General features: G+C 37.6%; 1 protein-coding gene across 1 annotated transcript; it reads right to left on the minus strand.

Annotated features, from left to right (window-relative positions):
* Nucleotides 1-9,689: 9,689 nt before the first annotated feature.
* Nucleotides 9,690-12,002, minus strand: LOC104396431 ([Arg8]-vasotocin receptor-like). Its single transcript, XM_010006268.1, has 2 exons — nucleotides 10,951-12,002; nucleotides 9,690-9,889 (listed from the first exon to the last, which is right to left on the minus strand). Exons 1-2 carry the CDS (start codon nucleotides 11,861-11,863, stop codon nucleotides 9,690-9,692), a joined length of 1,113 nt encoding a protein of 370 aa, XP_010004570.1. The 5' UTR covers nucleotides 11,864-12,002.
* Between the last annotated feature and the right edge of the window lie 131 nt (nucleotides 12,003-12,133).

Here is a 12,133-nt window from a genome sequence, read left to right on the forward strand (position 1 = left end):
TTCTCAGGGGATAAGAAAAATTAGCACAAATGCTTCTGTAGTTGTGTCATACAAATTGGCATTGTTCACTGACCCTCAAACCTATATTTTCATCTCTCTGTTGCAATTTGATGTTCTGTAGTGTATGTGCTACAGAAAGCTTGCTTAGTAACTGACTGTTTTCTACAGGCTCCACTTCCTTAAATGCATTTGCTTGGTATTGGGGTAGAGTGCGTAAGCAGCATCACATTACACAGCAAACAAACAACTGGCAGCACATGTAGAATCAAATAAAATCATAGAGTAGTTAAGGTTGGAAGGGACTTTAAAGATCATCAGGTTTCAACCTCCCTGCTATGAGCAGGGACACCTCACACTAGACCAGGCTGCACAGAGCCTCATCCAGCCTGGCCTTAAACACCTCCAGGGAAGGGGCTTCCACAACTTCCCTGGGCAACCTATTCCAGCTCCTTACTACCCTCATGGTGAAGAATTTCTTCCTGATCTCTAACCTAAATCTACCCTCTTTCAGTTTAAAACTGTTACCCTTTGTCCTACCACTACCCTCTCTGGTGAAAAGTCCCTCCTCAGCTCTACTGTATGCTGCTATAAGGTCTCCCCAGAGCCTTCTCTTCTCAGGCTGAATAGCCCGAAGTCTCTCAGCCTGTCTTCATACGATTGGTGCTCCAGCCCTCTAATCATCTTCATGGCCCTTCTCTGGACCCTCTCCAACAGGTCTGTATCTTTCCTATGCTGAGAGCACCAGAGCTGTACACAGTATTCCAGGTGGGGTCTCACCAGAGCAGAGTAGAGGGGCAGAATCACCTCTCTCCATCTGCTGGCCACACTTCTTTTGATGCAGCCCAGGATGCAGTTGGCTCTCTGGGCTCCAGCACACACTGCAGCTCATGTCAAGCTTCTCATCTACTGCCACCCCCAAGTCCTTCTCCTCAGGACTGCTCTTCAGCCATTCTCCCCTCAGCCTGTATTTGTGCTTGGGGTTGTGCTGATCCAGATGCAGGACTTTGCACTTGGCTTTGTTGAACTTTATGAGGTTGGCACTGGCCCATCTCTTGAGCCAGTTAAGGTGTCAACCACACCACACAGACTGGTATTGACAGCAAACTTGCTGAGGATACACTTAATCCCACTGTCCATGTGTTCAACAAAGATGTTAAACAGCACTGGTCCCAGAACTGACCTCTGGGTAATCATTGCATAGCACAGAAATGGCTCATAAACATAGTCCTGTATGTGACACATTAAGGTGTTTGCCAATATTGTTTTAATGCCTACCCAGGGAGAAACAGACTCATTTTCTCCACAGACCACAAAGGAAACAACAGGTTTTCATGTGATGCAGCCTTTTGCCAAACCTCACTTTAAACCAGATGCAATAAACTTGTTGTTGATAGAGATGTTGTAGGATTGGGCAATAATCATGTTTGCACTTTACTGGATTTTGAGTCTTGTAATAAGCGGTCTAGGCCTAAATAGCCTTGGATATGAAGAAGCTTTTTAAGTACCTTCTCCTCTGAGTTGTCTTGATGGTAAATACAGAATTTGTTTGTATGTCTGAAGGCGTCTATGTACTTGGTTTCAAACCTTGGTTCAGGTAAGATTTATTTTTTTAAAAAACCGGGACAGTTTTGTGATTTATCTTCTCCATCACATGTGATACATCAAGCCCTTTAATCTCTGAGTGACCATTCACATTCTGAGCATGCAGCACACCTTGGGGAGCACAATGAAGTGGAAAAGTTTCTGCAGCTAATGAACACTCATCTAAACCATTTGCATTACCTTTTACACCAGAGGGGTGAGTCATTTTGCAGTAACTTGAATTAATAAAATGAACTTATTAATTTTTAGAGCTATGGGGCATTCTGCGAAGAGTAGAATTTAAAGAAGCAGAGCTTAAAACAATTTTCAGAGTAGAATTTCAATAAGTATTTCCCTTCCTATTTTCCCATTCTCATTATTACAAGGTGAATCAATATTTAATAATAATGTGCAATTACACAATGCTAAAATATTAACTTTGAAGGCTACAGATATTGTGACATTTTCTAGCTACATAGCATACCCACAACATGTTTCAGTGTTAACAGAAGTGCTGAAATGTCTAGGAAAAAATATATGCTTGCACAATTTCTTTTTCTTAAAGATGCAGGAGGTTGATGGACAATTTTAATGCAGCTCAGTTCCGAGATTTTTATGTCAATCAAGTCTACATTTCCCTCCAGGACACAAATGAATGTATAAACTTGTAATTGGTTTCTTAACCTGAAGGCAAACCAAGTATCTCAGCTTTGGAGAGTAGTATAGAAAAAACCCCAGAGTATTACAAAATATGCCATTTGCATCAAATCACAAGATTAAATTTTAACATATAAACACAAATATTTCTGACATGGATTATTTTTATTTTTTTAAAAAATTATTGACTTACCTTAGCAATTGATTTATACAACAGTATTTGATAGCATTCTAAAGCTGGGCCTTTTGTGCCTCCAGATATTTTACGGATAATGCACATACAACACTTTATTCCTTTTGATCAAAGTCTCAAGTTAACTCCTTGTCTTTCATCAATGAATTAATTCTTATAGCCTCGACACATCTTAAAATTCAAAATGATTGGCCTAATTTTAGGTTTATATTCCTCTCATCTTTTTTTTTATTTATAGAAAATAATCTTTATTATAAGAAAACCTAAATCTATTGAATTAATACATGTCAGGTATTCAGTCAGTCTGGTTCCTCCATTTCAGTGACTGAAAAAATACTTATATAGTGTCCCCAGGTAATTAAAAAAATCCAGCACTTTGTGGTTTAGAGACAGTCCTTGCTCAAACTGCAAGACGAGTCTAACTGTCTCATTCTCAGCAGAACAAAACCTCTATCATTAAGTAACCACCTTCTCCTGCAGAATCATTAGAGTTTCTACTAAAAGTATTAGACTAAAGTGACATTCTAGGGAAAAGGAGTTAAAGGATAAAGATGCTTATATGTCTATATAAATATGCAACCAAATCTAGTCTCCTCCCATGGAACAGGTAGAGGTGCAGGTAGGGGGAGTGCTGGGCAGAGCACTTCTGCCTTCTGGGCTCCCGAAGTAGCCAGTGACACCCTAGTAGGTATGCACAGTCATGTATATGCACTATGTAATAATGTCAACTTCCAACGTGCACATCACTTTCTTTTTTTGTTCATGCCCAGTTGGATATTCTGTGCACCATTTTCCCACCAAAAGAGCTCAAGAAGTAGCCAAGGAAGGGTATGTCTGTGCTACTGCCTCCAATATGGACATCATCTGAGATATTTCTTGATCACTTTGCCTGTTTGTGCACATGTGCATTGCCAGACAGTCTTGTTAATAATGCATGTGGCCCAATTCTGATCACCTGTTGCCATCACTGCTAGCAATCTAAATAAGCACAATATGCTTTATCCATCCAGTATGCATTTTTAGGGCATGTGCAGTTTTAGTGCACTGTGAGGGAGCTTTTATATGACATCTTGCTCCTATTCAATCTTCCACATCTTCATTAGGAAAACTTTGACAGGGAAATTTCCCAAAGACTGTTATGCACTGGGCGTGTTCCATCCAGGATGTGCAGGAGCAGTATGAGAGCAGCTCTATGGCAGCTCTATGTAATTAACTCAGTTATTAACCATGTGTGTACTGACATTCAGACACTTCTGGAGCTCTAAGTGTTTGACTTTCCATCATATAATTCCTTTCATAAAGTCTACATGTAAATGTGATACACTCCAGTATTACCCTCACTGTGTGAAAAGAAACACAATTTGAGACTAAATGCTGCAGTGGAGTTTTTAATTTCTTCTTTCACAGCAAATTCATTAAACTCCAAAATACCCAGGTGCTGAGGAGAAAATAAGCATTTCTTTCAAGAGGTTTTGCATCAGTCTTGTCAACAGAGGATTGGAAATATGAATCACAGTGCCAGCGGACTGGAATTTGTATTAAATTTATCAATAAGCAGTGTGTTCAGATCATGACAGTGCCTGCCAGAAGACTGATATTCTCTATGATGAAGTACAGTTTTTTCCCATCAGTAAGACAAAAGCTGGAGCCGTTCAGCACTAAATCATTTGAGGCCAGACATCTATTAACATAGTTAGAGACATGGGCAAACATTTCCATTATAGTGTGATAGCTAGTAGATAATTTATTCCCAGCATCTCTTCAAAGGTGGTGATATAGATAATAACTGAACTGAAGAATAAGCTAAGGAATACTAGACCAGCATCTGAAAGCAACAATTTTGGCCTAATATATGCACAACTAGACCCACAAACGGGAAAAAAAACCCTAATCTTTTGTGCCAAATTCCATCTTCGGGTAACTTAATGGAATTCAATACAGAGAAAAAAAACTTTGGAACCAAAGAACCTATCTATATCTTGTTAGCTAAATAAAATAGCAACATGTGATAAAACTTGCATTTGTGATTAAAATAATGCCTTTTATATTATTTCAGCTTCAGAACTTGTCTACATATGTTGAATTGTGCCACACTTATGTTTTGCTTTAAGACTGTAGGTCTTATGCTGATTTCATTTAAATAATGCTGATGGTGATGACAACAATGACAACGATGATGAAAATAATATAAAGTATTTCTTGTACCTGGTTTGATACATGTTACTACATCAATTCTCTTGAAAAGTGGTTACTGGGATGTAAGGTGATGTCTGTCTCTTGCTGTATCCAACTCTCCAGCCATAATTTCCATAAATTTTCATGGTCAAATGTTTTCAGCATTTTTTCAGACTTCCTTCCCAGAAGGTATGGAAATGTTTCCTTCACAAGGTCCTACTGATTCTCGTGTTGTTAATGCAGAATTCAGATTTTTTTTCCTAAAATTTGGGTAATATACATTTCAAGCAATTTTTGGTAAGTATACTGAACTGGATGCAAGAAATATAAACCCACAATTCTGAAGGTCTTTCAGAGTGTTAGTCATTATATTAAAAAGCATTTTATGAATACCATAGCACTTGAATATGTTTGCACTGTATCTTTAGGGCAACATTTGCATCAAAATTCAAGAAGTCTTCGGTTAGAGTTTCATTAACTCCAAAGTTCATTATGGAGCTGAATGATAGAACAGGTTAGTTAAATTAGTTGCCATGACCTACTGGCGGAAAGCATATGTTTTGGTCTGCTGTGCCAACAGGAAAAGGAAACAAAAGGGAGTTAGTATGGTTACTTAGGTTCACTCAAAGTCTGTTCTTTCTTTAGTTACTGAAAAAAACAAAGCTCAGAGTAACAGAAATTTTACAGAGGGCTTGCAAAGATGCACAGAAATTGTCTTCTTAATGAGACAACTCCCAGAAAGTCCTCCAGTGGCAATAGCAGGAGCATCATATAAGCCCAAGAAAAATCCAAAACAGCTTTTATCCTCCTGTTTCAGAGAGGCAAAATGAAGACAACCTCGGGTACCTCTGGAAAAGATTAGGGTAGGTAGACTTTGAGAACTGTATTGCGGATCATGAGGCTCTACCTGAGAACATCAGAGCATAGAGAGGCCTGGGGTTGGCACACATAGGACTGAAGGAGTAGGTTTTGGAATGGCAATTTGAGCTTGTTTTTTTTTTGGTAACATACATTACATCAGGTTTTATTTCTGATTTTCTAACAGTATGATTTCCTTTCAGTTCAAATCTATTCAAAATCGTCTATTGATGACTACCTTACTGTAATATGGTTCCCATTTGAATTGTTTCCTTTGCAATCCTGTTTGTTGCATGTGTGAATACTCTTGTTCACAATCATGAATGTTTCCTATTGATACCCAGAGCATTTAGGGCTGAATCTCTACCTTGTGAAGACAACAGAAAGTGGTTTGCTTGTTTTGGTTTGTTTGGGGTTTTTTTTGGTTAGTTTGTTTATTTTAGGAATCCAACCCAAAGCAGTTTTGACTGGAAGAACTGAGTAGCTGGATTATCTTGCTTTGGCTTTTTCTGTTCATGATAGTCTTCAGCCAAGAATAGCTAACATTCACAAGCTCTTGCGATACTTTTATCTCAGCCATGTGTTTGGGATCTAGACAATACAGCCATGTCTGCATACCATGTCTGCCTCACATAATAAAACTGCCAGTCCCAGCTTGGGTCTCCACATTACACTGCCAGTCTTGCCCTGAAAACATAGGCAGGAGCAGTTCATTTGACCCGATAACCTGTTACCATTGTCAGAATGAAGCAATCCGAGTGAAATTGGCAGGACATTTAGTTTGGCACCATCTTTACAATTTGTCAGCATAATTTAATTGCAATATTAAAGAGAAATATTATCACCTGACACCTCTGTATTCAGTATTCACCATTTACAAGGATCTGAACTGGGACTGGCTATGAAAACACAGCCATGATTCTGTAGAAAAACAGAATTACCAAAATACACTGTAACAAATGCAAAACATTGGGATTTTCCTTTCATTCTACTAGGTTGGTGGTTGGCTTTTTTCTGTAATAAATCTATACAGGATTAATAGATTACACTGTCTTTGGTTCTTTGTATCTGTACTGTAAAATGTAAATAAGTGATTGTTAAGAAATAATCTAATGCCTTTTACTAAACTGTGCCTTTCTCCAAGTGGTAACAAAACCCCGGAAAGTGAAAAAACCCGACCCAGATAACCAGACACTACTGCAGCACCAGTATCAACAACACAGCTGTTCACTTCAAGAGTGTGAACTTGTATGCTACGTATTTTTTTTGCTCAGAAATTATTTGTCTGAGAGAACAGAATCTAAGAATTTATGAGAAAGGCTTTAATCTGATAATTGGATTTTTTCATTTGCACGTGCTTCCACATTGCCTCCAGTGACTTACACATTCGAGTTTCTGATTCTCTCATATGTATTAAACATGCTGGTCTGACTACAGAGAAGCCTCACACTCTTAATGAGACACTGTAATGCCTACTGGAAATCTAAGTGACAGTGAATTTGAAAAGATAAAGTCCACCTTAAGAATCAAAATAGAGAGGAAAACAGGGACACAATATTCAGATAACAATTCACAAGAAAACTGATGGCCAAATTTACAAAGAGAAAAATGTAATTCATTTTTAAATGTAGTTTTCTTTAGAAATAAGAAAAGTCCTGTATAGGACACCTTATTAAAACTAAAGAGAATTCCCAAAATTAATTGAGTTTGTTTGTCAGGGGTCAGTGCTATCCATGGGGCAGGCAGGGCAGGCCATGCAGGATAACAACTTATATCTGGGTATTGCAGCCCAATCCACTTTGCTGGCAAAAAAAGCAATAATACCTGCATTCAAACACTTCCAGATGGACTGAAACTAGAATTCTCCATAACCTGTAGATTGACAGCAGCAAGCTTTAATTATCTTCTTAACAGCAAGACTGATATCAGGGGAAATAAAACTAAAACATTAGAAAGAAAGCACCTGAGAGATGAAAATATCATTGTTTTGAACATTACAGACAGTGAGCATTCATTACTGAACTTAAGAAGTTCTGGTATTTCATTCATTACATGACCAAAATATCTGAAATATGGGCAGCCAATATTGATCCCAGACTTTTATAGAACACATTCAGATACTGTGATTTGAGACATCATGCTCTACCAAAATATTTATAGATCCAGTAACAAATATATAAGAAATGCAGAAATGTAAGTAGTAGTTTTAAATATCAGAGGCCAAATGAGGTGGTGTGAAATGGCACAGCTCCACTGTGGTCTCTGAGCAGTACCACAACTTAATTTAGTTCAGGATCTGTGACTATTTGCACTATTTGAATGCTTGCTTTCCTTACAAACATATTCCTTTTGAGGCTTTGAGTGTGTTTTGCTGCAAACCCAGTACTACAATGACAAAGGCTGAAGAATTTCTATTTACAATTCCCTTCAACACTGCATATTTTACCACATAACTAACTGCAATCAAAGGATGTAGGAAAAAACAAACCCAAACAAAACCACCCTTAACCACTGGATGAAGTTACAAGGGAAAAACTAATTCAAAGCTAATTTGATGGAAAGTTTTGAAAAGTCAGTGGCTGAAGGCAGCAAATATCCTATCAATACTATGGACTATATCTTGGATGTTTGTACTCCAGAAAGGGACACTGTCATTTGAGATATAGAATTGCTCTAACTGGGGACATGAATTAACAACTATTAATTAAAGAGAGAGGGGAAAAAAAAAATGAACCAGCAAGAAAAAAGTATCCATTGCAATTATAATAAGAGACTTCATACGGACTCTTCCCATTATTGTGTGGCTCTGGTACTATCTTCATCCACCTTCCTCCTCTTCCTGTTTGCTGGAGAACCATTCTTCTTGCCAGATGAACTGAGACACCAGCTTTTCCCATCATAAAGAATGTCAATATTGGTTGATACCCCTATGAACTATACCAATGATATTCAGTCATATCAGCACACATTAACCTGAAGCATAATTATTCATTACAGCAGCACTTATCGTAATTCAATCAGCAGTTAATTTAAATCAGTATTTCTTTGAGTACAATTTAGACTATTGAAAAAAAACACTTTTAGAGCTTTTCCATTGAAATCTGAGATTTCTAGCACTCATGAAAATGAAATGTGAACAGTGCTGATGAAATGTAGTGTAATGTAGGCAGATGATATGCAAGTATCACCAAGAATCTCTGTGAATGCAACTCTATTCTCACCTGAAAGAGCCTTGCTGATATTCTTTCCATACTCCTCTGATTATATTGCAGAAACCGAAAAGGGAATAAATAGCTACTTGCACAAAACACTCACAAGCTAACAAGCAAATGACATTTTGAGATAGAGATCTGCAGATTTATTTTTACCACAAAGGAGAAATAATTGAATTTAAGCCTGAAATGGTTCTAAGCACACTCTGTCAATAAATTGCATGCCAGAAAAAATAGGTCTGACTACCAAAGGAAATTGTAATTCCTAGCACTATTTTGTATTTAAAGCAAGTATATGTGCATGTATGTGTGGGGAGTTTTGGTTAACTGCTTGAACATCAGGGAATGCATGAAAGATCAAACACTAATGTATGAAGCCACAAACCTGGACTGTTACTGTGCTGCTGACCTTCTGCAATCCACAACGGCCTTTGAAACTGAAGTAGGTGTTTAGTGTCACAAGGACACTGAGTTTCTTTGGTTTTTTTTAATTATATTAAGCTGCAAGGCATTTTATAAAAGTATATAAGGAGTTAATTTAAAATAGGTATTTATGATAGCTATAAATTGAATTTTCTGACTTTCTTCTGCCTTTTCAAGATTTGTCAAACTGTCTCCAAAGCCCACAAGAATTACAAACAATTCATGGTTCAGTTTGAACACACATTCAGGTCTAATTATGTCAGATTCCTTTCCAATTATGTTTCCATTTGTTGGACCAGAATCATAGAAGATAAAGTACTTTGGGACACAAAATATCCAAGATACTTTTTATGTATCTTTGTCAGTATTTACAAGAATTCATTCTCATAACACAGTGGTGATGAAAGTCAAGTCAGACTTGCACAGCACAGAAGCTTCCTGTGTATCCTACAAAACTGCAGAGAAATATATTTATACAACAAAAGACAATTTTCCAGCTTACTTATCCAGAAAGCAAGGGATGGTGGTAAAATATCAATACATCTTGTGAACATAGCAAATGTACGAAAACACCAAAAAGCATTCAACATTTATGCAGAGGTACTGTTTTCCTCAGGGTCCCTATCTACAAGATGAATGCTCCCCGTGATCACTGACTCCTCTTGAGCTGAGCTGTTCTCCAAACGCTTCTTTGTGCAATATGGAATGTGGCCACAAAAATACATGTAAATCCATGGGTTGGTGCAACTATTTAAATTGCCAAGGAGCATGATAATGGTGAACGCTGAACCTGGAATGAAATAGTTAAAGCAATAACAGAGTCATTAAAATGATTCTACAAGTAAGTAACATTTCCACAGTCTGCTGCTTGCTAGTGTACCTGCTCATATATTCGTTAATCTAATAGCAGCAAAATTTTCATCTATTCCTTGCAATTTGTGATTGCTGAAGGCATGAAGCACACTGTATTGTATGCATTTCAGAGTTAAATATTTCCAAACAGCTCTTTTTTTTTCTGTAGCTGCATTAAATTTAAAAGCAATTGCTAACCTCTGCTATACAGATATGAATACAGATATTGATTGATATATATATACAGTAAGGCTCAAATTTACACTAACATAAAGAAGTCTTAAAATAAATATTAGAATATTTTTTCAGCAAAGCTATTTTTTTTTTCTCCTTTGGTTTGTGTCTTCGAGTTTAGAATAGGTGCACTTAAATAAAGTCACATATAGATTCAGCCTTTCACAAAGAGGCAGTAGTAATAGTTTGACAAGATTAATCTTGTTTACAAAATAGTGTTCTTTGATATCTCTCTCAGGCTTGCTTTTTTTGCTTTATTAACAGCTGTTTCACAACATTTAATTGTTTCATAGTTTTCTACAGGGATTTCATCAATAAGATTTCAATAGTAAAATAAAATTCAAGATGTCTTATAACATCACTGTTCTATACAGTATATAAGAAGCCTTTATTTTATTACTCTGAGTAGTTAATTGCTTATTTTCACCCCAAGAACCCAAAATACTTCTGCTATAATATCTAAAGCCTCTAAAGGTCTGAACCCTTGCCAGAGCAGATTATACTTTTCCTTGTGCTGTTTATTAACTTTTAAAATAATTAAGTACTCAAAACATACACACAACACACATTTATATGATGTTTTGATCACAGAACACATGAAGTACTCTGTACCTAATATAGCAGATATTCAATCCAGGGTTTTATTTTTAATCATACTCAAATGATGACATATAACTTTTACACAAAAGCAAAGGCAAATATAAAGCAATATAGCAATGTGCCAGCCTGCTATGAAGCTATGAATGAGGATGGAGAGTATCTTACCTTCTGTCAGGACACTGGGAAACCACACAGACCACAGCTGTGCAATGAAGAAAGGTGACCAACAGAGAACATATGCAACAACTGTCACCACCATCATTTTTACAGTCTTGATCATAGCCTTTGAAATACAGTTCACACTGTTTGCTCGAGATGGCAGGACTTGCTTCTGATCTGTTACTTCGTACTCATTCTGTTTTTTCACATACATATTTCTTTTGATTATTTTGCAAATCTTAACCTGGCATGTGACAAGGATGACTGAGGGAATGAAGAATATAACTACAAAAATCCAAGTCACATATGCCCTTGGGCCCCATGGCTGAACAAATTCACCCCAACATTCAAAGATACCTGGAGATATTTCAGCCTTAGAAAAGATAAATACCTGTGGTAGGCTAAGAATCAGTGATACAGACCAGCTGGTGCAAATGGGGATGTTCCAGAGGGCTCTCTTCTTTTGGAAAGTGACCATAGGGTAGCAAACTGCTTGGTATCTGTCCACTGTCATGACCACTATCATATAAGTAGAGGCAAACATGCCCAGCAATTGTAGGTACTTGATAATTCTGCACAAGAAATCTGGCCCTATGAAAACATCTGTAATATCCCATATGAGTTGAGGCAGCACTTGAAAGAAGGCTACCACTAAGTCAGCGATGCTGAGGTGAAGCATGAATACATACATCCTAGAGAGCTTCTTTCTTCTCCGCCATAGCACCAGTATGAGAATAAAATTGCCCACAGATGCTATCAGAAATATGACCCCCAGTACAGCAATTTCTACTTGAGCTAATTGCTCATCTCTTTCTGCTCTTCCAACAGGATCTGACTGATTTCTCAAACTCAGGAATCTGTGAGGAGGACTCTCAGTCTGATGTGCGTTATCCTGCATAGGAAATGAAAAATTCTTCATAGTGCACAGAAGCTACTTACAGTAGCTGCTAGTTGCAATTCAGGTTGACAGCTGCGAAGTACTGGCTAGCAGACAAACCAGCCCAGGTTCAGGTCTCAATGTATCTTCAAGCAATTCTCCTCCTGCTTGTGAGCAGTGGGACCTGGATCTTGATAAAATTCTGTCTCTTGCTAGCATGCAGAAAGGCTTTATATAGGCTCCCAGCAGAGCCTTATGTAACTGCAGAGCCCTTGGGTAGGCTGCAGGGACTGCAGCCAAGGGCAGAGCAAG

Source organism: Chaetura pelagica, unplaced genomic scaffold (assembly GCF_000747805.2).
Source record: "Chaetura pelagica isolate M959 unplaced genomic scaffold, ChaPel_1.0 scaffold108, whole genome shotgun sequence".
NCBI lineage: Eukaryota > Metazoa > Chordata > Aves > Apodiformes > Apodidae > Chaetura > Chaetura pelagica.